Raw genomic sequence first — 27,812 nt, 5'->3', positions numbered from 1 at the left:
TGTCAGTCCTAAGCAGATGTACTGCATTTATTAAGGGACATGGGTATACAAATCAATGTCACTGGGCAAAAGGTATTGGGTCAAATGACAGTAAATCTTTTCTCTTTGAAAGTAACAGGTGCAAACACCATATCCACAAAAAAGGCTTTTTATCCTTGTTTAATTTTCCTTCAAATAGTTTATGCCCTTTTCCATGAGGCCAACACTTGTATTTATCTATCAATCTTAATATTTTCTACCAGGATCAATGGTATTCAGGTTATAAGATGAACTTTCATGCTCAAGCCTTTGAATTAGTACAATCATAAGCCAATTTGTACTGTGATTCTGTCCATTTCCCTCCACAAACATTAAGTGAACTTTTCTGTTCTGACCCAGCTTTTTTAAATACGAACAAGCTCTAGTCACAGCATGGCAGCATGATGAGCAAGCAAGAGGACAAGACAAGTTACTGAAGAGAAGCTCATCAATAGCAAATATTGGAACTACTCAATGGAGGGAGACATTTACCCAAAGTCCACTGCTGGCAATGGATATGCCAAGGCACTACCTCCGTAAGATTTAGAACACTTGGGACAAACTAGAAGAGACGCCTGAACCTAAATGGATTCTTATATCTGTTTTCAGGACATTTTTAAAAGAGCATGAAAATAAACCTTTACGTCAGTTAACACCCACTAATATTAGAGAGAGAGAACGTCAGTTTCAGTTCTTGACATAAATGGACTAAAAGAGGCAAATTTACATCTATCAGAAGAACAGCAGATGGACCAACTTTATGTACAAGCTGTCTTTAAAAGGTGTATTATATCTGACATGTTATTCAAGGTATTGCTCTATACTCTGATATGCAAAGAGGCAGACAACTTCTGTGACAAAGTCATGGTAGCAAGGCTCAAAATGCTCGACTGGCACAGGAGTAGTCTGGATAAAGAGTTAAGATTTGTGGTAGAGAGCGCAAATATATAGTTTGGGTGGAAGGGGTTCTTTTACAGCAAAAGCTTTCCAATTAAGGTGATTCTGGAAATCAAGCTATTTGCACAGTTGTATTATCAGTTGTATTCCTAATTGACAGATGCCATTACAACCTTCAACACATTCCATGGTGTGGAATGTGCAATTGCAAAGGGAGCAAAAGTAATTAATGAAGGTTTACTTCTTGGTGCCAGTAACTGGAATACACCAATGCTAAGCACCTGTGTAAAACGTGTTTAGTGTCAGAAGATCTGACCCAGGAACAAAAAATGTTACCATCCACTGTTTGGAAAAATTTACTCCATCACACAGCCTTCTATTTTAAACTGATAAGTGAGTGCACTACAAGAGTCTAATCCAATGGTATTAACATTTGTTTAAATCAGCACAAATGTGTATTGGGGTTTTTTGGGTAGAAAATAGTTTAGATAAAGCAAGCCAGCTAAACAGCAAAAGTTTCATATCCAAAGGCTTCCAATACTTTTTGCCTGTCCTATACAGCTTTTAAAAAAATAGGGCATTACCATTTGTTTTCTACCTACCTGGTTAAGAAACTACAAATATTTTATAAACTACTCTAAGAATAAAACATTAAATAAAATGAGCAACCTGTTTCTAGTCTCCTAACAAATGCTGCAGACAAAAGAAAAAACCTAAGAAATCTTTTTTTTTTATTAGTCATTCTCTCAAGTCCTTTCATATTTGGAAAGTGGTAATGTTCCTGTTCACAGGGATTAAATTAACCTAGAAGGAATTTCTACAAGGCGTAGCGGGTCTTCTTACAATCACCCTCTGAAAAACATTTATTTGTCAGCGAGTAATCAGAGACCAAAGGGTGAAGAAATGGAACAAAAATTCAGAACAAAAAGGTAAGGTTTTTTTGGTTTGTATCCCATGTAGACCACAGATGTCTCCTTTTGAAGGGATTTGTTCTCAGACTTAAGAGTCAAATATTCTCCTCCCAGACCTAGATGGTGTCGTTTTCCTCTTCAGAATAAGAACTGCAGCTAATGGAACAGTGCGTAAATACGTCAGATAGTGATGTATTTATATAAACAGACTGCACTGCCAAAATTCCATATTCCAAATGGAATTTAAATAGACTGTATTAGAAATAGACGATGCTCTCTTTCTCACCTCCCAGTCCTGTAGAACAGAAAGAATTACCCCAGTCTAGAGGATACTTTCTCAAAGAATAATATTCAGTAGGATAAACAACTTTTATCAATAAAGTATCTAGTTCTGTTGAAAGGAGAAAGGAATAAAGGAAAAAAGGGTGAGTGAAGGGTGTAATATAATTTTAAAAAACTTTTTAGACCAATCATCTGCACATCACTGCTGGATCGATATGCAGGTATTTGACTATAAACCAATGTGCTTTGACTATTTTTCAAGTATTTGATATCAACTTTGTATAAAGATTCTGCAAACACAACGAACTACCAAAGATAGATGAAAAATGACTGTTTTTCCAAGTCTGAAATTAAGTATTAAAAACTAAATTAAACTATTCCAGAATAGTATTCCACATGGTACTAACAATTTGCCAAATTAAATTCTACATATCCCAACTGACCATGGGTTGATAAAAATCTGCTACGTAGGTACTAAAGGAAACAGAAATAATGTGCAATATTTAAAAAACAGTTTGTAGTTTGGGGAAAACGTCTAAAATCCCGAATTAAAAAACACAAATGAAGTGAAAGCTTTAACTGGTACACACTGTTCACACCTATATTTCAAGTTTGGAAACGCATATTTTCAAGCAGCAATACAAAAAAGTATCCATGAAGAATGCATAATCTCTGAAAAAATTATGAAAACATCCCTGCTACCATTACATTTCTAAATACAAAACTGACTACCATATTGTTGCTTCTGTGTAGCGAGAGAAGTTCATTTTCAAAACAGATAAAATTCAGTCTTTAGGTGTGAATGGTATGAATGACAGTCTCATTTTTTAAATTTCTTAGTTGTTTAGGATCCTTAAGCATGCAAGCCTCGTAGAGGAGGGCCCAGCGAGGGGGTAAAGTTGGCTTATGGACATCCAGTTTAGGACAGAGCTGGGAAAGCCTCTGGGTCATCTACATCAGGAGCAGAAGCACTTGACTGAAAGAAAAACATATTATAGAAATTAACTGGAGAACTACAAAGTTTTTAATCTTTACACTTTTCATCTTTTTTAATGTTATGCATAATGATACACTTGTATCTAGCAAGTTGGAAGCTGAAAATTAAGAAAAGTGGCTGAAAACCCATTGTTTGGCATTTTAAAGTAGTATATAAAACAGTCAAAATAAAATTACTGAAATTTCCTATGATTTTTTTCCCCACAGTAAATCACACTGAGACTTAGGCTAAGTATTGTCAGATCTCTCACACTAACATTTTACTGCTGCTACTCCACTATTCAGTTACCCATTCTGGGCATCTATTAACCATGTTCACGCCTCATTATTAGCATGACCAGACAGCAATTGTGAAAAAACAGGACAAAGGGTGCGGGGTAACAGGAGCCTATATAAGGAAAAAGCCCCAAATATCGGGACTGTCCCTATAAAATCGGGACATCTGGTCAACCTACTCACTATACTTATAGAACCTCTCTCTCATAGTGCCATGTGTTTTTCAAAAGGTATAAAACAACTCTCTCTGTGTGTGAAGTACCTTACAGATGGCTGATCCCATTCTATTAGAAGTACAACCTAAGACACGAACAAAGTAACAACCTGTGATGTGGCTATATATTGACACAAATTCTAAGTCTTGTCATGGCATGAAGGGATGGGTCACAACTGTTTTGTTGACTGTATAGTTTTTATTCATCGATAAAAATATAAATTTTTTTTACTTTAAAATATGTAACTATTCATGCCAATACAGAGATATACAATAGAACTGGAGAAAAATAGGTTTCTTGGGAATTCACAGAATTTTAAGGAAGATTAGTTTTTCAGGAACAGAATTCTGTTAAATGTGAATCTGAGTTCAAGTGGAAACCTGTGCTAACATATACTAGAGTTGAAATACACCAAGCAACAACTGGCAATCTAAAGCTGAACTTTTAATAATAAAAAAAATGGTCCCTTAAGCACATCTTCAACCATCTTTTATGAAGAAGGTTGCTAGGCTGAACCTGAATAAGGATGTAATGACTAAATTAGGAATTAAGAGGCTTCTAACCCCTTGATATTGTAGGGGATGGAAAGGGTGGGGGAGGTGGGGAGAAGAGAAAAGGTCATACTCATTCACGAGGAGCAAAGAGGTTTAGTTATAGCACTACAGTATAGGTTACCATTTATTTATTATTACGCAACCCAAAAATCCAAACTGCAATTGCAAGCAAGAAGGAATTTCAAACAAACAGAGGGGACAGAAATGCCAAAAAGCAAATATAAGACTGAGGCAAGAAAGTAGTCCCCTATTCCATACACACATATACATTGCTGGACATCAGTAGGGCAAGGATCTGCTATGACAGGTCGCTAGCCCTCCCCTTTTTCCATTCCATCAAAACTAAAAGATTAGCCATAAAAGCCAATCCACGCAGAAACCAATTATCTCCACAATAGGCTAGCCTAATTCAAAGATAAAATGAACAAAACACTATCATTGTAAATCACCAACCTGATTGGGTGTGTGGATCACATCAAACTCCTTCACCAACTGGAAGGAAACACACAAAGTCAACACAAAATAGCTGCAAGACCCGAAAGCCTTTAAGAATACCATCACAAAAACAGTCAAAGAGACTAGATGTCATACTGGAGTACCAAGTTAGAACAAGAAATACCTGGATTTTGGGCATGCTTCTAAGGAAAGAAAACCCAATTCAACTGCATTTGTAGAACCATTTCCCAACTACTAACTCTGAACATCCAAGTTGAGTTAATACAGAAGAGAAAAGAAAACCACATTTCTGTGAGTGGTGCAAGTGAGCAAGGTATTTTGAATAAGGCGTGACTACAAGCAGGCCTACCATTTGAAAAACTGCACCAGGGCTGCAACTAAATAAATTTAAAGGTGAAAACCTCCAGCACAGATGCACTTAAACTGGTTAAATGACCAACTAAACTTGCTCGTACTGTACCTATAGTAGGGATGATTTGCTTTAGGGTTACACTGTTCTTCCAGTGCAGACAAGCCCTAGGTGCTTTTGCTTTCTAGTGAGAGAATTATTGCAGAAACCAGGAAAACAGAAACTACTAAAACAGTAATGACAGAAGTCTAACAAGGACAAGAAAAGGTAGAGGAAACTAAGAAGTATTTTAGGTGAAAACATGAAGACACGATTTCTACAGTCTGCTAACTTTACATACTTTTCTAGAGGAAAATTTACATCTTCTGGAACATGTCTGAGTCAATGGAGAAAATGCAACCATAAACTGGGAGTTGTGTGTCAGGGATAATATAGACAATTAGAGATGACAAAGCATTCCTAGGCACTGTGTAACCTGTGATGAAACCTGAAAGAATCCCTGTAGAGAGAGACTAACATTTTAGAGTCAATTTTGCCAATAACGAAAACATTACCAAGTTGCATCCTTAAGTTCTAGTAGAAAGCTAGTTTACCTGAAACTTAAAGGGATAAACTGCACAATTAGCGTGTAAGTACCATAGAAGTGCTAATTATATGTTTCCTAGCTGTGACAGGCTCTCTCTCCACTCCAGCAGGAGGAAAAAGGATGGACTACTAAAACAATGATCTCTATAAAAAGAATACACATAAATCACGGATTCCAAAGCCAGAATGGACCACTGTGATCTTCTAGTCTGGCCTCCCGTACAACACGGGCCACAGAACTTCCCAAAAATAATTCCTAGAAAATATCTTTTAGAAAAACATCCAATCTTGATTTAAAAATTGTCAGTGATGGAAAACCACCACACCCCTTGATAAACTGTTACAGTTGTTAACTACTCTCATGGTAAAAATAATGGCTTCTCTAAAAATGGCAAAGATTTCTGGAAAAGCTTTATTTATTTATTAACCCAAATTGCCGGAAAAGAGACTGTTAAAAAGAAAATAATTTGTGGATCTAAGCACAGATTACTTACTTTGTCAGTTCTGCTTCCACGCCCGGGCCTTCCACCACGTCCCCGGCCACCTCTACCACCTCTGCCACCACGTCCGGGGCGACCAAGGTCTCCAAAATTGATCTCCAGCTGGGACGTAATATCATTTGCTGGTTTACGGAAGTGATGATCCATTACAGAGTCTTCAGCATGAGCCTAAAATTAAAACGAGAGCATCCACCACCACTTAACTTTTTTTGTCCAATTTAAAGCCCTAATCTTACAATCACCTATCTATAAGCTTAGCTTTAAGCAAGTAGTACAAAAGTATGCTAGGTTCAGAGTCTAAGGATCAAGAAACCAGCAGGTTCTTCTCCTTGTGAGAAATATATCAACTTTGTTTGAATAATACAGGAACTCCACTAACATACTAGCTAGCATACAGCAAAGGAAACATTTACCAAAAGAACTTTAAATGAAACACACTGGGCTATTCCTAGATCTTTCTTGTATTCCATTAAAGGAACAAGAGCTGATTTAGCTTTCTGAAAACAGAACTGAAAGAATTTACTTAACATCCGTATGTTTCTCACTAAAAACAATAAAAAGTCCTCTTCCAGGACTCCTGCTAGTTCTATATTTCAATTGTTATTCATTCAGCGTCAATAACCTTTGCATATTTAACATGATTGCTTTTTAACTTTCTCCATTTGTATATCCCGCTGTACTATCTAAAGCCAAGAAAAAAGTTTTATAGTACTTTATTCACCATACAATCCATCTGCCACAATGGCCAATGGATGAGATGTATGCACAATATACTGCAACCATGATGGCAGCTAATATACCATGCTTAAATAAAGAACAAATTGGTATCATGAGCTATAGTGAAAATTACACAAGAGCCCCAACCTTGTGCCATATTAGCATATACTTAAAAAAAAAAAAAAAAAAAAAAAAAGTCTTCTGGAGCTAGTTGATCCCTCAGGTATTCACCATTTATTGTGCTGAGAAATCCTAAATTCCAGTACCAAAATATATATTGGCAAGTCAGTAAGGTTGGGGGTGTTATTAACAAACACATACATAATACAATTAATCATTAAAAAAACCGAAAAAAAAAAAAAAAAGTGAGAAGTCAAGAAAACTGTATCAACATTAAAAAGCCATTTACATGCATCTTTTTTGAGCTGGTTTCCTGAAATGTGCTTACTGTAACTGAAAACTTAATGGCCCACCAGAAGAATGAGTTTTAATAAAACAGTTAGCTTACTCAAAAACAGATTTTATCAGAATAAAGAGCCATAAACAGCAATTGTCAGTTAGCAATACTTAACATTAAATAATTTAATTTCAAAGAGAACATAATCTCCCCTTTTTCGCTGACAAAATAAATATTTGTCAACTTCAGTGCAACAATCATTTTCTACTATGCTTTTTTTGGGTGGGATTCAACTATTGCAATAAATACACATTATGGCTTGAACAACCACAGGCTGCATATAACACATCAAAAAGTGAATCTATTTTAGTAAACTGTGGTAGCACATAAAAGCCCCACTGAGGATCAAGGAGGCCTCATTGTGCTAGGCTCTATACAAACATATCTGAAGATATTGTCCCTGCTCAAAAGAACTTGCAATCTAATTTAAGACAAACTAACAAAAGAGTAAAAAAACAGGAGAGGGATGAGGGTAATAGTAATAAGAACATATGATTACACAGGCTTGTATATGCATGGCTTGATGTTTCCACCTCATTATGAAAGCTATTCTAAGTATGAAAAAAAATCAGCAATTCTCTCTGGCACTATCTCGCCATTATTAGCTGATGGTTTCCTGTAGGCATCACGGCAGAAGTGGGTCCTGAGGTGGGCTGTGAAAAAGAACTTTATGGGCTGTCTCAGAGAAGTGGCTTCTGTGTATAAGGTATTGGATGAAAAAAGTAAGAGGAACTTATGAAAGAAGCAGACAAGTAGACACTTAGGAAGCAAACATGCTAGTTGTGAAACGGTCATACATGATACACAGCAAGGCACCGGGCATGGACAGAAGAGTTGTATACCATATATTTATATACTCTACTGTTATTAATTTCCTTACATATAAATGTTTTCATCTAATGATTAGCTGATTAGTGATATTTATGTTTTGATGTGACCTCCTTAATTACAGATATAAAGGATCAGGTACCTCATTTGACTCCAGCGGACTCCCCGGCATTTCTGTCATCCCCTTTGTCTGATGCAAGTTGTGTGTCCACACCCAAGATATAAAAACGAAAGGAAGAAATGAGACTCCATTACATACAGAAATACCAGGCACTAAGGTTAAGTGAAACCACTGAATACATACGTCACTCAGTATATGAAACAACAAAAGGCTACACAAGTACCCACAAAGAAGACTGATGGAGTGACTTATCTTGATTCAACAGCGATCAAATTTAAAATACCACAACTGCAAACCCTGTGAGGAAACCAAGATGCAAATTCACATCTCAGGTTCTCAGCCACCACAGTGAGTGGTACAGTATAAGAACCTAGGTTGGTAGATTAAAGTATTGTTCATCCGGTAAAAGAATATCTACATACAGTTTGGATTTGTGTGTCACTGTTCCAACTGTAAGGCCAATATAAGCCTTCAATGTAAGAAATCTTGTGTTTTTCCACAAAGGGTCATAAAAAAAACCAAAGAAAAAGTTTTCAAAGACGACTTACTATTTTCTAAATTTTCAAAGATATCAGGTATTTTCCAACAAACAATTTAAAGCTTTTTCAGGTACCTCCCATCACACTACATCTCTCACGATGAAAATTAGGAGAGGCAAGAAAGCTTGGAAGCATAGCAAACATGTCTGATATAGACTGATTTTCCAGCAAGCAAGTCTTTCACCAGTAAAACTATTTACACCTGAAACTTTAAATGCTTTTCACAATGCCATTTACATTTTGATTTTTCAAGTACGTCAACAGAATTTGTGTATTTGACTCAGTAAAGCAAATTTGAAAGGAAACATCTGAGACTTGTTTTATGTCACACAATGCAATTTAATGTGTATGTGCAAAGGGTTTTATTGGATTTGGATCAAGATTCCCAAAATTCAACAGATCTCATCTTAAATCTAACAATGAGAAACACTTTTGAGTGAATTTTACTAGACATCCACTGGTTTTTTACTGTTTCATGGAAAATGTGAAAAGGATAAAACAGCTAGATAAATACTTGGCTGTAACTCCTTGAAATAGCAAAAAAGAAAATTGAGGTTGATATGGGGGACAATTCTTTCACAACTTTAAGGCAGATGGTGAACACTGGACACTTTAGTCCTCCATCCTTAAAAAGGCTCGGGGTGGCACTTGCCCACCAATTACCTCAAAATGTAGCTGAAGGGTTGAAAACTGATCCATCACCAAGCCCATTCAATCCCTGATTACTCTGTTAAGACTATCAATTGAGACACATTGTGATCATCTGTATTGTCCACAACAGTCCAGAAGGACCTGGACTGAACCCTCAAACCTATATACAAGTCAAACCACTGTTGCATGGTAAGTTTTGATTGCTATCGACCAGAGCAAGGTTTGCACAAGTGGCCTAAATGTGAACTATTCCATATCACGTCATCAGTTTTCATGGTTGATCAGGTGGTCTGAGAGAAGGAAGAATGGAAATAGCAAGAAATAATCGATTTCTGGATTTTGTTTGACCACTTTTGGAGTATTGTACTCCTCAATCTGTTGGTAGAGAGCTCATGCAACTGCTATTCTGGACTTTTGTGTTATCAAAAGCTCCCCTTCTATATTTTGCTAACAAAAATTTATCTCCCTTCTTTGACTCAATGACAGATCAATATGGGTGGGGAGAGATGTTTGTTGGGCTGAAATACTGAGAGTCTTTATAAACATTTTTAAATATTGAAAACTGCAACTCCAGAAAACCAAATAGTTACTAATTATGATAAAAGATATAGTACGTAGGTACCTTTGCATGTGCTGCTAAGATGACTACAGTATCGCTGCAGTATTTTACCCTTATTTTATTTTTTAGAGGAGACAATAAAATTCAAGTCTCCCTGGCCAGACACCAAACCAATCTGGTTTAGAGAAAAAGATTCCAGCCTGTCTGCATGACTTCAAGAGCTGCTAAACTTCCAAAACCATATTAGATTGCCTTAACGCACAAACATATAGGTAAATAAAAATCAATCTATCACTGGAAAATTCTCTCTCTCTCTGCCACTAACTCTAAAGGGATTAGATGATATATATGCCTTGGAAGTCAGCTTTTCTCAGTATAATCTCAGGTCATTCACAATTTAGCCTTTCTAGCAAGGCTGGGTCTTATTACAGAAACAAATTAACCCAGGAAATTATTTTTTATGTGTTACTGTAGCATCTAGGAGCCCTACTGATGGATCAGAACCCCACTGTGCTGGGCAGCGTATAAACACAGAATAAAAAGATAGTCACTGCCCCCCCGCTTACAACTTATTTTCCCCATAAAATATGGACTCCCAATGATGTCATTGTAAAAGGCTTTTCAAAAGAGTGAATTCGTTTACTTCTATACTGTGAGGTAAAATTTAAACTAAATTATAAAAACCTATATTTTCTACTGATGCCAATCACATTCAAGTGTTTTTATTGACAAATTTTAAATATTCTTTAGTTTAACTAAAATGGAAAGTATTGAGTGTATAACAGCGCACAGATCTAAGCACTTATATAGCCACAATCACAGTATTATCCAAGTACTGCCTAGTCTCAGAATGTATTCTTCAACAAGAGGCTAATATCAGTACCCTCATTTTATAGACAATGAACTGGGGCTAGAGTGCTCATCTATCCACACATGTAGTTTAAATTCTATGAAAAATAAACTGGGTATGTATACTTAACAAGAGTGAGATGTAAAAAGTTGAGAGCATCAATTTATTCAATTAGAAAAACTAAGGAGAGTAATGACAATATACTGGCTTAGTGGAGTCAGTGCAAACTACGGAACAAAAGTCTAGATCCTTGGCTTGTCACAGACCAGGTCATTCATCCTTTTTTGAAGCTAATATTTAAAACAAAGACCAACTAAAAAAAACCCTTAACAGCTGTTTTCAAAGCTGTTTTAAACCACTGGCTAGGCTGCATTAGAAAACGATGCAGTTTGAATTTGCTTCCTCTCCTGAAACTTAAAGGAATTTGCATCTGTGACTCTTCTAAAATCGGTGTGCGAGGTCCAATAATCCGCTAGATATTGTGGGAATTGGATACTGCGATTCTTCACAACACAGGACTTCCCTGCTTCTGATTCATAAAACATTACAGAAAAATAGCAAGTACTCCATGGTTTCTTGAATTTAATATTCTTTACAGGCACTCCAGGTAGTCATGCAGTTATACTGCAAAACATCAAGATACCAACATTATGAAATTAGATGTTCTATTAGATTTTAAGATGTTTCAGACAGGGCCCATATCTTCAGACACGTTTGTACAGAACCTACTACAATGAGCTCATATCCTGACTGAGACCTTTGGGCATGATAGTAACAATAAAAAATTACTGAATGTATTATTTGATACTTGATCAAATGCCTTTCAAAGTTTAAGATATAATTTGTTTAAATGCACTTACATGTTGATAAGGTAAGGTTTTATTTTAAATGCTCAAAAAGAGCTTCCTTATGAACCTATCAAAACTGCATTACCTCTCCAGAGTTTAACACATTACTTTTATGGATAAAAATATAATACCCACTAAGCTAAAAAGAGACAGCCCAGTAGCGGAAACTGACTGCACTAAACATTGTTTTATTTATGCTGCTTAAAAATTTTAGTATCAAAGCACCCTACTCCTGCTTTTAAACAGCAGTTTTATTGCCATAATCTTCACATGTCAAGAAGTAAAATCTGCAAGTCAAACAGTAAATATATTTTAACAGCATGAGATCTAGCTACTTTGGAATACCATTAAGTTTTACTTTACCTCCTCGCTCTTTGACTTATGGAGAACAAATCCTTTTTTCCATTGCCCATCAGCACCCTCGTTTGGTTTACGGATGTTGAATTCAACTTTTGCACGATCCTTATTCTGAATAGCTTTCCATTCATCCAGGGTCATTTCTTTTGGGCCTTCTTCCTTAACCTCTTCCACCTCATTCTCTCTGAATGAAATTCATTTTTATTATGATTACTTAATTTCTATTCATTAATATTTTAAATAACTATGCATAGCAAATCCAAAAACAGTGCATCAGTGTCAGAATACATGGGAATTCATTAGGTCAAAGATTTAGTAGTAATTATTAGGACACAGAGTAGAAAATCTTTAGAACTCTGCCCTACAGAAAGGGTGTATTGCTTTTCAAAAGTAAGATAGGATGTCCACCGCAACCAACCAATAAACACTCAGCAACAGCAGAGCAAGGTGCCTCTGAACAACAAAACGGAGTATAGCACAGTAAACAGTTTCAAGTTAGTGGTGGCCCAAGGTATCCCTATAAGCATTAACGTTATTTTTCACTGCAAATGAGATTTTTATCTTTTGCCATGGAATCAGTTTTTCAGATGTCCCATAGTAGATGATGAAAATAAGACTGGTAAGCAAATTAAGTGAGGGACACTGTCACATGCTGTTCTCAGTCTTAGCAATTTTTCAAATACGTATTTTAATAATTTTGTTTCTTCATTCAATTTCCCATCTTAAAATGCGCAAAATGGTTTACACCTCCACCAGCTGATCACAGTTATAGTTTCACCTGGCTTGAAACAGTAATTGTAAACAACTTAAGATCTGATTCCTAAGTTTTGCAGTTTCACTAAGTGTCTCTGATCCGAACCAAAAAAACTATTTTGTAACTTAAATACATACTCGATCACTGTGTTCAGTAACAGATTGTGCTCTAGTTACCCATATTGAGAACACTAAAACTCTGTACCTATTTCACCTAGTATGTTTATATAGGGCAAATGATACCGCTTACATTCAGGATTTACATTTCATTGGACTTTTTGGGAGAATGGTATACACAGGCATATGTAAGATACTATAAAAGCATCAACTAAATGAGATAAATAAAAGTTTCTTGTTATATAGTAACCTTAATTTTTGGTGTGATAATGGAAAGGTTTTTTTTTATGTTAAACAAAGACTCAGACTTAAGTACTCAGCTGAAATGGTTCAGCTGTTTCAAAGAACACGGTTATGGAAAAATATGTTTGGACATGTTAAAAAAATTGTTTTCAGCTACTCTGCTGAGAAGCTCTACTATTCCATGCTTTGGAGGAAGGATCTGAAATTTGGCGAGGAGGATCACCCAGGTTTCAGGAATATGCCTTTTGCCATCTCTGTGAAAATTTGCACAGATGTACAAAGATAAGCCTCCAAAAATATCTCAGTTTGCACATGTTCAGCAGAGGCTTGTTACAGTTTGGCAGCTAAATTCTCCAAACACTCTGTATGCACTCAGCATGCTCCATTTCCTCAGCACAGCACAGCTCCTGAGATCAGACTGCATGTGCTATCCCTAGGGGCACTGGATCCAAAAACAGGAATGCCTGTCTTGCACCCTCAATACTACCCGCTCCTGGTGCCCATGGAGCATGGATGGAAAATGAAGCAGCTCAAATGCAGAAGAGGATGATAGGGGAAGTGATGCTAGGCAGATAGGAAAAAAGCATGGGGAAGACGACTAGAGGCAACAAGGAGTAGCGGCGGAGGGGACAGGAGCAGAAGTGGCAGGGATCAAGGGCAAAAGGATCTGTAACCACTAAAGCACATTCTCTTAGGACATGCTTACACCAACTTAACTATGTAAAACGTACACACTACAGTGTTCCTCCTGCCACAGTAACTTGCCTGCTACAACAACCTAGTAAATCCACCTCAACAAGAGGCATACAGCTTAGGTTGATGTAGTTTGGGTGACGCAGCATCTGTATACTGTCTGCCACACGGACTGGGGAGCGGAGAGCCCCGGTAGTACCCAACCTCCAACTGGGAGCTCCCTGGGGAGTTGAGAACCTGGGTAGCAGCCAAGCTTCCGGCTTGACCGAGGTGCCAAGCTGAGAGCCCGGGCTCTCAGCCCCCCACACCGCCCCCTTCAGTCAGTGCAAGCCCTCCTAGTGAGGAGACACAGCACCCACAGAAGGACAGCAGTGTGGACATGAAAAACCGCAGTAATTACTGCGGGTGCTGTAAGTCGACCTAACATAGGTTGACTTAACTTTGTAGTGTAGATGTGCCTTTAGAGAACCTAGAATTGATTTCATGATTCTTGAGTGAACTTTCTGTTACTGTCTAGCAAACAGCTGTGAAACCCACTAGCAAAGTGTCTCCCCATATCCTTCTAATGGCAGGTACACACAGATACACAACCTTCTTCTGTTACCACAGTTACTCTATTAGCTCAAGCAGTAGAGGACTACTGTGAATTTAAAGATCCCAACCTGCTGATGACTCATGGGCAGGGTAGTCAATATAGTTCCACGTGATTTTTTAACTTCAAGTTTTAAGCTTTAAAAAAAAATAAAAATAAAAAACCTTCGGAAACTGCATCCAGAAATCATGTTAAAAGAACATTAACATTGCTAAGTCAAGCACTCAAAAGTTAGGAAATTCCAAAATTAAGTTTGCTTGTACAGCATTAGCCCCTCTGGTACATATGCATTATGATCTTGTCTTTAATTACATGATCACATATTATTTTCCCCCATATGACCCAGCCTCATTCAACACAAGATGGACAGCACTCACTAACAAGGAAGCTATTCAATATTTCTATTTATCTTCATCCAAACCCGTGCTGAAAACAGTATCATTAATTTCTTCTGGACCCTTTCTATAGCGCTTATGAATCATTTTACCTTCATGCAGTATATTGTCATAACACGCGTGTGAAGCGAAGTAGCATTATATCCACTGAGACAGAGATTAAAGCCAAAACTGTCAGAAATGTAAACTAATTTCGAGCACCAAATTTTAATTATTTATTTTAATGTACACTGGACCCTCGCTAGAACTCGGGGTTCGGGATCCGTGCATGGTACTGTGTTACAGCGGAGGCCGCGTTACCATGGATCCCAATTTAAATATTTAAATTTGGGATACAGCGCCGCAACTGCGCTATACGCGAATCCGCGCTCTAGCGATGCACGCTCTAGCGAGGGTCTGCTGTAGTACCTCATTTACATTTAGGGCCTGTTTTTTCATATTACTTAGCTTTTTATAGCACTTTTACATTCAAACGAGAGCCCCCATTTACAACAGTTGCAGTTCTGAGTGCTCCCAACCGCTGCAACTCACAGGGTAACCAGAAAATGAGAAACCTAGAACTACTTATGAAAATTTTTGTTTACATGACTTTCCCAGAATCCTATAACTCCTCTCTGGCAGAGGCAGGGATAGAATCCATCTTTCAAGGGTGGCTTTCAACTATATTAACCACATTCTTTCTCTACCGGCAATTCCATGCCTCATTCACTGTACATCTTCTAACTTCCACTACAAACGAGGTAGGGGGTCCTTACAGACAACTACAAAACCCTGATTCACCCCCCAGGACACAGTCTGTCCTGTGCATGAAGCAAGGGTCATGTGCTCTTATAGTTAAGGACTGTTTCACAATGCATACACAGAAGAGCGTCAAATTAAGGTTCCACAGGTACCCTTAATTCTGGCATTTTCTAATTTTGAGTACTTGATTTTGCAACCTTAATGTTCTTTTAGTGTAGGTTTTTTGGATGGAATACATGCTGCCATTGAATCAGACAGCTTTATGCCTCGTAAATCAAATACACATCCAGGAGATTTCTCTCTTTCTCCAGCACTGGAAAATTCTCTATCAATACAAAAAGCTACAGTAAGTCACCGCATTGGCCCTTTCTAACAAATACCAGTAGGTCATGATGTGCCTAAAGAAGGACTTTATAAGTTATTAGCGCTCAAGCCAGGATTTTCTCAATTCAAGTATATTCCTCTCCTGTTAGTTCATGCTACACTGAAGTCATCAGTTGTGGCAATCAATTCCTTAATATCATACGGCCATAGTGGCTTCAGTATGAGATCAATCAGGAGAAAACTGAATTCAAAAGTCTTTACTTACAATGAAAGAAATAATAAAAAAAAAATTAGTGGCAAAGTAGTTTGGATTTGTTTAGTTTTCCCTCCCTCATCTCCGTTTCCAACAAGAAGTTTACCAAATACCTCATTATAAAATTTTAAAAACCTCAGAGAGCTTTCTGTTAATCTATAAACCTGTCTCACTAACAAGGGGTAAATAATTTTAATTTGATCGTTTAAAGAACATTTTTAAGGAAAAAAACATTGAAATGTATGATCATGCTTCCAAAGTGTTGAGTAAACATTTAAAATAAATCTAACGTAAATAAACGAGTTCAGTGTAAACTCCAAGATATATAAATAGATCTGTACAAACAGAAGCCCCATTTACATGAGAACACAACATCAGTACCCACTTATCCACATCATTTCCATTTTCATCCAGACAGACATCTCTTATGCTCCCACTCAAGCCTGTTTGACCAACCACCTCTTATCTTCTTTGCATAATTTCCAGTTTCCATGCTACTTTCTATGCTGTCTCAAGTGGTGGGGGCAGCTTCCCAATGGATAATTTCCCTTCCAATCTGGTCCATGAAGTTTATGTAGACTAACACATCCACAGTTAACTTTACTGACCAGTGCCCCGTGTCTGAGTTACCTTCTACCTATTTGTCCCTATTTGGCTAAGGATGTCCCTTCTGTTGGCATTCTACATATTTTACCTACGGAAAGTATCCTACATGCTATTTAAACAGATTACAAATTGCTATTCCAATTTACGGTGAAATTCTATGTAAACCACCCCATGGTTCAATATAAACACATCCTAATTCAATAAGAACACTAATAAACTTACGTACTGCTCTTTGAAGATGTACAGCAGTGTGTGAGCTTGCAAACTTTCTTTCTTATTTTCTATCCCACCCACCTTTTACCTAAACTTGACCAAAATAAAATGACTAGACTTCTTTCTCCTACTTTAGCATTCTATACTCCAGATCTGCTTCAAAGGTACCTAAGCTACTCCATGCTACAGGGGAAACCTGATTTTCATTAAATGCAGCTAACCTGAGATTCACACTAGTATGCTACTCAGATGCATGCTGGAATAGGATATTACTCCAATAACTTCCAGGAGAAGCAAAAATTGTTTGATCAACTATTAAACATATTTAATATTAGTAACATTAGTCTGTTTTGGTTTGAAACACTTGATTTTTAACACAAGCTTTAATAATGACAAAACTGTAAGCTTCTAACATATCCAGCAAAACATGCTTAACATTACGGCTACAGAAATTAGTGGTTTTAATTTAACAGTTGTTTTCCTATAAAGTATATACTGAATGAACTTCTGAGAGGCTAATGCAAGACTTCCATGTGATTCACACTGTAAAAATGATTTTCAACATGAACCAAACTGTCTAAACAGCTGTAACAAGTAGTAATGGACTCCGTTCCAAAACTTCAATTGTGTCAATGTAATTATTTTAAATAAATAATCTGATCAGTAATATGTTCGTCATACTACTGCTCTCAAAGCTGATTTAAAAAACAAAAATAACCACACCCCTGTTCTTACTAGTTGGGCATTTTGGGTGATGTCAGGAGCTACATTTGGGTAAAAAACAAAACGTTAACATTTAAGCATGTAGTTTCATTCATTCATCCACCCAACTTCACATCAAGTGTTTCAGAGATAATCTGTTTTAAAGAACATTTTTATATTAAGAACTGATTTATCATTTTGGGTAGTGGGAATCTAGTGCATCATATACTCAATTCTGCTGCACTGTGGAAAATGTGGTTATCTGTAAACCCTCCCTGTTGAGTAAGTCTCCCTTCCACAGCAGATTTTTGTGTTACTGTTGGTTGTTTTAGGGGCCAAATCTCAAACACCAGCGTACAGCAAGTGGTTAGACTGAGCCAGAAATCCCTGAAAATGCATCACATACACTTGCCTCAGGCTCTGGAGGACCAACCAAGATGTTCCACATCCTGAGCGTTTCCCCACCAACCCTAGTGCACGGGAAATCTGCTGGTGGATCCACTGACCCCACTTCTGCTCACCTACATACTAGAAGGTGAGGATCTTCACCACTACAGAGATGCATGGGACATGGGGCAAACTGCACTTCTGCTGTACCAGAGTCTTCCACAGCCTTGGAGGGGCAAAAACTGGCCTTTAATATTCAATCTAGGAATGGACAAGGAATGGATCATGGGGGACAAGGAATGATGAGAACCTGTTCTGTTCATTCCCTCTGGGGCACCTGACACTGACCACTATCGGAAGATAGGATACTGGGCTAGATGGACCTTTGGTCTGACGATTCTCATGTTCTTATCTAATTTCCCCTCACTAAATAATAACTTTGCCCTCCTCTTTATGACTATCCACAAAGTCATTAATGAGAAAACTGACTGGTACTACGTCCCTTATTAGAATTTTCTTAGACAAATGTATACTCTGAGATGCCCTCTAATCCAGTTGTCATTTTCTTATGACATTGTCACATGAAACCGTATCACATGCCATACTAAAATTGACAAACTACATTTCATTCATCTGCTACATTTATCATTTTATCAAAGTTTCACATTACGTTTTCATGAACCCCATGTCCCACTACTGATTATCTTGTTTCCTATAGCCACTTGCTTTTATTAAACCAATCCAACAGCTGTTAAAATCACTGATTTCCAATTCTCTGGTTCCCTCTTTCTTGGAGGGTCAAGTTAAATTAAATTAAAAGTAGTAAAATTAATCTGCAAACCCTACAAACACACAACAACAGAACTGGGGAGACATGCAATATTTTCCTCAAAAGTTTGGCCATCATCAATACAACTACTTTGGAAACCCAGAAGTAAAAACGTGCTGCCTACCAACTATTTCCTCCTGCGTAGTTACTCTGCTCAGATGTGGCTGGGTAGCTTTCAAGTTTTTCTGTTTTGATTTGAAGATCTTATTTTGGAAGCATATTAAAACTATCATTTAACTGATTACTAGCAAAATAAATCTAAAGGCGGCCTAGCAGTTGATGAACCAACAACATGTAACCATCTAGAAATAAAGGTAGTTTAGAACATGCCTCTCTTCTTCCCAGTCTTTCAACAGTACTGTGACCATTTACATATCTGGGGAAGAAATACCAGTGGTCCCACAGGTAACAGCTCATGCTAATGGCACCCTGGCCAAAGAACCCAAGAAACTAAAGCGTAAAATATACCCCTACCCCGATATAACGGTCCTCGGGAACAAAAATATCTTACCATCTTATAGGTGAAACTGCGTTATATTGGGGTAGGGAGAGGAACCGCTCCCTGCCCCAGCTCGCCTCCGCCTCCTCCCCTGAGTGCGGCGGCCGCCGCTCCGCTTCTCCCCCCTCCTTCCCAGGCTTGCCGTGCCAAACAGTTGATTCGCAGCAAGCTGGGGGGAGGGAGAGGGGAAGAAGCGGAGTGGCGGTGGCGCACTCAGGGGAGGAGGAGCGGAGGTGAGCTGGTGCGGGGGGGCCACAGCAAGTAAGGGGGGGTGGGCACAAAGGAACTGCTTGCGGTAACATGAATTCAGATATACCGAGGTAAAGCAGCCCCGCTCCCCGAAGCACTGCTTTACCGCATTACGTCCAAATTTGCGTTGTATCGGACTGCATTATACCGGGGTAGAGGTGTAGTTCAAAAATGGTACGTGAAGCAATTGGAGAAAGTTGTAAAAAGAAGAGTACTCACTTATTCTCAGAATCAGCAGGTGGATGTTCCTCTCCTTCTGGTGTTTCCTCGGTCACGTTTGACTGATCCAAATCACTGCAATTAAGAGATTTTTCTCCAAACCAGCACCTAACTGTTTAAAACTACTAAGATGTTACTGAATCTCTAACTCAGATTCACTTAATTGTCATGAGTAAGGCTACATTTTAGTCACGGGTATTTTTAGTAAATCATGGAGAGGTCACGGGCAATAAACAAAAATACATGGCCTGTGACTTGTCCATGACTTTTACTATATACCCCTCAGTAAAACTTGGGGGGTGGGGGCGGGTGGGGGGGGGGGCAACTCGGGATGGCAGCCCTGGGGGCACCGCGGGTCATGGCCTGGGTGCTCGGGGGTGGGGGGGTGGTGCTGATTCCCCCCTATCCTGCTTCTGGGAAGCAGGGACCCCAGCTATTAGCTCCACCTGCTGCCTCCACTCCGCCCCAAACCCCGATTCTGCAGCTCCCATTGGCTGGGAGCCGTGGCCAGTGACTGCAGGAGCTGAGCAAAGGGAGTTGCTGTCGCCCGTCCGGGAAGCGCCGCCCCCGCCCCCCCGGATAAGCACTACCCCCACCCCAATCCCCAGCCCTGAGACCCCACACACCCCCAAACTCCTGCTGCTGGGGAACGGGGGGCCCGAGACTGCCCCAGCAGCAGCTGGCCCACCTGGCCCAGAGGCTGCCCGCACTGCTCAGGCAGCCCCCCGGGCCAGGCAGGCCAGCCACTGCAGAAGTCACAAGAGAGGTCACGGAATCTGTGTGAAACAGAGCCTTAGTCATGAAGTTGAACTTTTCTCACTATTTCATGAAAAATGAGAGTCTCTTTATAGATTTAAGAAGGCCATTTGCTGCAATTTTCTGGGCAGTTTTCCCCAAGATTTGTATTGCTCTTAGTATCAATCCCCAATACTTCAAGTGTCCTGCCTCCTCCTCAAACGTAAAACTGACCCAGGCATTAAATTGAGGACTAGAAAGACAATGAAGCCCTTGAGAAAGTGTAGCTGTAAAATGATGCAAAGTGACAATCACAGTTTTTCAAAACGTGCAACAGAAAAACATCAGTTTAAACGTAGAGTCAAAGTCCAAGTAACCTCATATGTTACCAGCAAGCTATTAGGTAACTTTTTGCTTGGCAAGTGTTAATAAAGTTTCAAAACTGAGTTTAAGAAAACAAACTAATGCTGCTTCCACTAACACTGGAGACTTAAGAAGTCCCACAAAAAACTACAAATTCCAGAGAGGCAAATACATTTTTTATATTTTATGAACAATGGAAACAGGGGGACCTGTTTAAACTTTTCTAATTTTTAAAATTTCAAGAAATTACAAATTACTAACGTTAGCTCATCTTTGACGGTTCCCCAGTTGTGTGATCCACTGCCACCACGTTTATCCTCATGCTTTAGGCCACTGAAATGGGAATGTGAGAGAGAACTAACAAAACTGAGTTAACATAATAGTGTCTGGATACAGAAATTCAAAGGCAAATTAAGAATTGTATTCTATTAAAGGCTAGTGAAAAACACAATAGGAAGAGTTTAAATTTAAGACTTACGATCTATCACTTCCACTATGCCTGTCAAATTCACGCTTGCCACGGGAGTCAAAGCCATCTCCTCTGCCCATTCCACGTCCACGACCACCACGTCCACCTCTTCCGCCTGGACCACCACGACCACGTATAAGTCGGTCAATAATGGGTCTATCACAGAACAGAGGCCATTAAATAGTACATTTCCAAAATGTAAAGCACAGCTCACAGAGCCTTTCAATATATTTGTTTTTAAACTCTATGCTGTATATTGTTCGTCAAATATAAACATCCATTTAGGAATACTACCATCTAATTACTATCTGAAAAAAATGGCACTTTAAATGCTGCCTGAGTTCTAAAATCTTGAAACAATGCTTTAAAAAGTCAACTGCTTACCTTATTTCATCTAGTAATCAGCCATATTATTGCAAGTAATACAACAAATATCACAAGCACTACATTTTCTCTTTAATAATGGTCTTTCTCCCCTTAGCTTATTTCTTTATATTTTCATTGTGGCACAATTGCTTAAAAATTATAATACCTAGTAGTGCTGTATTTAAAACTCACAATTCTGGAATTCACATAACTTAGGCTTTGTCTACAACACAAATTGCATTGGTCTAACTAAAATGAGTTTGAAAACCTCTAATTAAACTGACAGAATCCCCCGTATGGACATACTTATACCGGCTTAAAACTTGATCTATAAGTTTAGCTTTTGACTATAAACTGAATGACATAAGCTAAACTGATTTAGACCTGTAACAGCGTCCGGACAGAGTTCTGCACAAGTTCAAAAAAAACACATCTTTAGTTAAATCAGTTCAACTATCTGTTTACACTAAACGTTGGGTCCACAATAATTTGGGTCAAGTATATAAACAAAGTCATGCAATAATGATAAAGATAGTTATTCTACTTTACATGATTACACATTTTTTCTGATGAAGTTAACAAAATTAAGATACCAATGTTCTAATCCAATCAACTCAAAGATTTTATTAATTTTGTATACCAGTAGATGGAAATAAGAGTACTGACCCAAATCACCACAAAGATTGTTTGCAAGATGAAAAAGTCTTACTTCTCCACAGAAAATTCCCCTCCTTCACCCTTCTCTTCAGCAGGTTTATCAAATCGGCGTTCACGAGGCGGTCGTCTCTCTTGTCTCCTCTCAATAGGCTTGCCTTCACCCTGAGGCTGCTGCTGATCAGGCCGTCTGCCAATTCGTCTTATACCTAAAATAGTAGACAATCTGCATCAGCAAATTATTGAGCAACCAAGAAATTGTGACTCTACCAGCAAAAAAACAAAACACAATACAGAATTGACATTTAGGTTTTACTTCCAATCTCCTGATGGCCAGGGGTTTGGGAGGATTTCCTTTTACAAGTAATGTTTTGTCCTTTTACTACCACGATGTAGCAGCTTGTTTAAAAAAAAAAAAAAAAAAGAGGGAACAATTGGCTCCTGGCAAGTAGGGGCAAAGGGGGGCAGCAGTGTACAGCAGACCCACCAGTCCCAGACTGCACGCCCAGGGGATCTAGTCACATGGAGTGTTGGGGTTCTTAGGGATTGGCTTGTTTTGAAATGGGATTAGCTTGATTTTTGGCTTATTGTGAAAGTCAGGGTGCTTATTCACCACGTGAAAGTTGGCAACTGTGCTTCAGATGTGTCACTGCTTTGGTGCACATTAGAGAAAGTAAGTTAGCATCTGCATCAGATGCACTGGAGCTCTGCTCTGAGATGTGGATAAATTAAAGTGCTTTTACATCACATTTCTGCTGCATCCTCACTCATCCTAGGAACTGGTAAGTGGCTGGCGATTGCCAGGGCCCCATGTGCTCTAACCAAGCATCCTCCTACCCCAGATATTATTGTTTGTTATTTGTATTACTGTGGTGCCTAGGAGCCCTAGTCATAGAGACCCCACTGTGATATGCACCGGATAAACTTTTCCCTCTGCCCACCAAATGGTGTAGAACCAGCTATTCTGGCTCTGTGACAGCGCAAGATTCACCCAAACCTTTATAAGCTTTAGGAACACTTTGTGCCACCAGCTGTAAGTTTATTTTCTTCCTGCAGGAGCTCACTTTCCCCACTCCCATTTGCAGGTCACTTTTAAAGGGCTATTACCAGTTTTTCACTGTGGTATGTCTGGAGAACTCAAATAGACAATGGTATGGTACTGTTCTTTTAGAAAAAGTTAGCTTACTGCTCTTTAGAATGAAAACAGTTAGGTCACCAGAACAAATTTGTTTTAAGCTTGTTTTCCACTCTGCCATTATCTTCCATAACAAACCATTTCAAAGCAACAGAAACACCCTGATTTCTAGGATTCTCTCCTAAACACATTCTAGTTAGAGAATTTTAGATATTTCATTTCCCTATTTTATGCTACTAAGGTTATTTTCATGAAAAAGGGACCTTTGTTTATTTGTATTAATATCCTCATGCTGTTCGCTCCTCATGTGGAAAGAAGTTAATTGATATCTTCAAAATTAGATTATGTCAAAAAGACCATTATTACTTCATAAGTTATGATCAGAAGGGACAAAAGAACTCAAGGAAGAAGCGACCCTGTTTTTATGAAAATTTCTTTTGTATTGTATTGCAAAGTTCAGAATGCTAAAAATATACAAAAGCTGGTTTTTTAAAAAAAAAGAACACATTTTCATGAGATATCAGCTGCTTTAACATAAAATCAAAACAAGCAGGAAAACAATGTATATCAGCATTAGAAAAAAGCAACAAAACCACAGAAACTGTAATTTTTAAACTTTTTTTTAAAACCACAATTCAGCTATGAAAACAGCCATATTCCCCATTAACCTACTATACTGTTTTATGAATAAGAGCCTACGAGAGTCAAGCCATGTTGTCTTTGATCCCAACATTTAAAACTGCCAAATTTCAATCTCTATAAGCCAGCTGAACAAACGCCTGCAGAACAAGCAATGCCATATTTGGGTGGAGATATAAGAACTGGCACATTTGTAATGATATCCAAGCCAAACACACACAAATGAACAATAACTTCCTTACCCTACAAACATGTTTTCAAGACCCAAAACTCTTGATAAATAATCCTTTTCCATATGAAAAGATAGACGTTAAACTCACAGAGATTTACTCTAATAAAATTCTTTGGAGGAAAAGTAGTATTAGCTCAATTTTACAGATGCACAGGTGAAGGGAAGAGAAATTAAGTAACTAGCCTCAGGCCGTACAGGACATATGTTGCAGAACCTGGAATTTAATTAAGATCTCAAAAGTACAAGTTCAGTGCTTTCACCACAAAATTCTCATTTCTAGCAGCCTTTTTTATGAGTTCCTGAAGGTGCAGTTCATCAGCTCTTATATTTGGAGACTAATATATTGGGGATGCAGTTTAGACAATGTCATGACTATTCATGACTGGCGCTTGTATTTACACATGTACCAATATACAAATTTACTTGGAATATAAAATTAAGCATGTCATTAAAAGTGAAATAAAACAATTGTGTTCTATAGAAAATCAGGCATGCTTACAAACTTGAGTGAATTTTCCCTTAATACAATATGCCAAGTTTAAAACTCCCTCTACCTTTATTATTCCAGTGAATGGATTTGCCCTTGTGTAATAGATTTCTATTATAAATCCCCGAAATACTGAGTTATTTCTTTCCATATAGATACTGTTCACTTTTGAGACAATTTTTAGAACTTGTAGATACCCATGTTGGTCAGGAAGAAACAGAAGTAAGTCAGGCCCTTATAATATGATAGCTGTCTTAAGGGTCAAAATCTTTCTGTTCTGTAGCTTTACTCAGGAATATTACCCACATTTAAAAATCTATTTCATGAGGGAAGACAGAGCAAGTTTATGATACCTGGTCTTTCAAAAAAGCTACCAGGTTAGTAAATGTCAGCTGGTATTTTCTGAACCTGTTATTCCAGAGCTCAGAAAAAAAATCCAACTACCAGACTTTGATGTGCAAGATGTCCATAGGAACAGTAATGTAAAACACACATTTTTGATTTTTATTTCCTATTTGTCCTTCACAAAAAATGCGTTACTTAGTATTTCCTTGGTTAAAGTGACATATTTTGTTAAAGATAATTTCGCTCTTACCAAAGTTCAAAAAAAGCACCCCGAGACAATATTGCAATGTATTTTTTCTTTAAAAGAAATGCAATGTGTTAATCTTTAGTACTGTAATCATTTCTACTCTTCTGGGGAGTAAGATTTTTAAGAGCTCCTTTAGTGTTGGTTAAGTAATAATTATCTTATTAGTTTGCCAAATAGTTCTTTATCCAAATATTACCAAGCACTTTCAATGCACTCAAAAATTATATGATGAGCATTACAAATTTAGGCCACAATCTTTCAATCATGCATGTGCCGAAGTTTATGTACATAAAAAGCCCTCTACCACTGTCCTGCTAGGGGACCCTTGATAAGTATCTTCCCTCCCTATGCCTCAGTTTCGACATCTGTAAAACAGGGAAAATGATACTGATTTCCTCCCTAAAGTGCTTTGAGATCTAGTGTGCCACATTATCTGCCAATGAACTATACACATGCTTAAAATTAAGTATAATTTTTGCAGAATCAACCCATAAAAAAGTAAATCAGACATTAATTTTAATGTCACTATGTTTTCGTATTCCTTCACTTGATCATAAGAGAAATTAAACTTTGTTACAGTCCATAAAAATGTTTACCATACATTTATATAAGAGTGTAACTTCAGTAATAATGCATGTGAAAGAATGTACTTTTATTACTAATCTCAATCCAAATTATCCTTAGTGAACCAACAGTATTTCAGAATGAAACTATTAAATGGGACATGTCCTTAGAGATGCACTTTAAGCTTAACAGTCGATTATTAATCGGTCTCTAATTCATATTCCCAAATATGTTTCCTTACTCATGCCTCTCTTGCCAGATCGGTACCCCACTTCAACAATGAAAATTTTATCATAACTGGGTCCAAACATACAAAAATAAAGACATCAGATGCACCACAAATTAAACGGCTCCATTTTGAGCTTCCCAGGCGATGGAAGGCGGCGGCAGATAGCTTCGGCTACTGCGTTAAGGAAAAGGGATCGACAACACACTGAAAACGCACATGGCTCAGGTATAATTAGCACAGCTGCACTAACACGAACATGCGGCTACCGTGCTTTAAAAAGTGATGCAACTCCCTTTGGAAAAACAGAGTCTGCGGACAGTTTTTCGTCCTCACACGCGGGCTGCCATCCCACCCAGACTCTTATCGTCAGCAGGGTCATCCAGCCTCCACAAGTCTGTCGGTGCAATGCTCCGGGGCCACAAGTACTGGGTAACATACAAGCACCAGCAGACCTTACTGAATCCTCTTTCCTAACCCTGCAAAGTTGGGTCACCCCGAGCTTCCTCCACCCACCCCCGGCCACTAACATTGTTAAAACCCCTTCCTTCCGCCCACCCCCTCGCCCCCACTTGGATGCAGCCCCTTCTTTCCCAACGAACATGTGCGACAGGCCTCACTTCCCCCCACGTGGGTAGAGAAGCAGCGGCCCCGGCCTGCGACTACTCCCCCCCGCCACCCCAAGGAGCAGGTGGTGTCTCTGAGGGGATCTAGCAGGAGCTGGCCCACCTGGGGCTTTCACGAAGTTCAGCCTGCGCTGCCAGGCCGCGTGTGGAGGGGACGGGCTGTCACCCAGGGGCGGCAGCTCTCCCTCAGCAGGCCAGGAGGGGGATGCGCCGCTTCTCTGCAGACCCAAGGGGGCTTAAAGAGTCTGAACCCTACTCGGCTGTGGAGCCTCCCTCCCCAAGGGAACCCGGCGGGGGCTTGAGCCCGGACCCTCCAGGGCCCCACACCAGGGCAGGGAGCGCGAGCGCATGTCTGGCGTCTCAAACTCCCGCCGCCCTGGCGTACTGTGCGCGGGCCGCATGGGCCGCCTCCCCGCCCGCCGTCCCCGCTCACCTTCCTTCCTCAGCGGCGCGGCGGGCTGCCCGCTGCCCTCCTCCCTGCGGTCGCCGGCGCCCCCGGGCGCGGCAGCGAAGGGGGGCAGCGGGTTCTTGCGCTCTTTCTGGGACTCCCTGCGCAGCTGCTTGGCCGCGCTGCTGCTGCCGCCGCCGCCGCCTCCCCCAGCCTGGCCCGAGCCCCCGCTGCCGACCCCGCCAGAGGAGTTGGCCTGGGCCGCCTGCCCGCTGCGGGCCCCGCCGCCGCCGCCCCCTTGGCTCCCGCCGCCGCCGCCGCTCTCCTTCCTCCGGCTCTCGGCCGCCCGCAGCACCTCGAAGGGGTCCGACTCGTCGTCAAAGAGCTGGTCGAAGCGGTTGGTGACGACGCAGCCGAACCCTTCTTGCAGGTGTCCGGGCATGATGGGCCCCTCTCGGCGGGATCCTCCTCCGATGCTGCCCAGGCCCCAGCCCCCTGCTCGCGATACCCCACAAGATGGCCGGCCCCAAAGAGACCCGCTTCTCTTCCGGCGCC

General features: G+C 39.4%; 1 protein-coding gene across 2 annotated transcripts; it reads right to left on the bottom strand.

Annotated features, from left to right (window-relative positions):
* On the bottom strand, window positions 1-27,812 carry SERBP1 (SERPINE1 mRNA binding protein 1). Of its 2 annotated transcripts, none has more exons than XM_084635761.1 (10): window positions 27,303-27,812; window positions 22,424-22,577; window positions 21,358-21,504; window positions 21,141-21,236; window positions 19,782-19,856; window positions 11,973-12,150; window positions 8,184-8,231; window positions 6,034-6,207; window positions 4,603-4,641; window positions 1-3,084 (listed from the first exon to the last, which is right to left on the bottom strand). In XM_084635761.1, exons 1-10 carry the CDS (start codon window positions 27,697-27,699, stop codon window positions 3,028-3,030), a joined length of 1,365 nt encoding a protein of 454 aa, XP_084491887.1. In that variant the 5' UTR covers window positions 27,700-27,812; the 3' UTR covers window positions 1-3,027. The 2 variants fall into 2 exon arrangements, with proteins under 2 accessions (XP_084491887.1, XP_084491888.1); XM_084635762.1 differs by having other exon boundaries at window positions 21,141-21,212.

The sequence above is a fragment of the Lepidochelys olivacea genome, assembly GCF_965140295.1.
Source record: "Lepidochelys olivacea isolate rLepOli2 genome assembly, chromosome: 8".
NCBI lineage: Eukaryota > Metazoa > Chordata > Testudines > Cheloniidae > Lepidochelys > Lepidochelys olivacea.
This window is presented reverse-complemented; position numbering and strand designations above follow the sequence as displayed.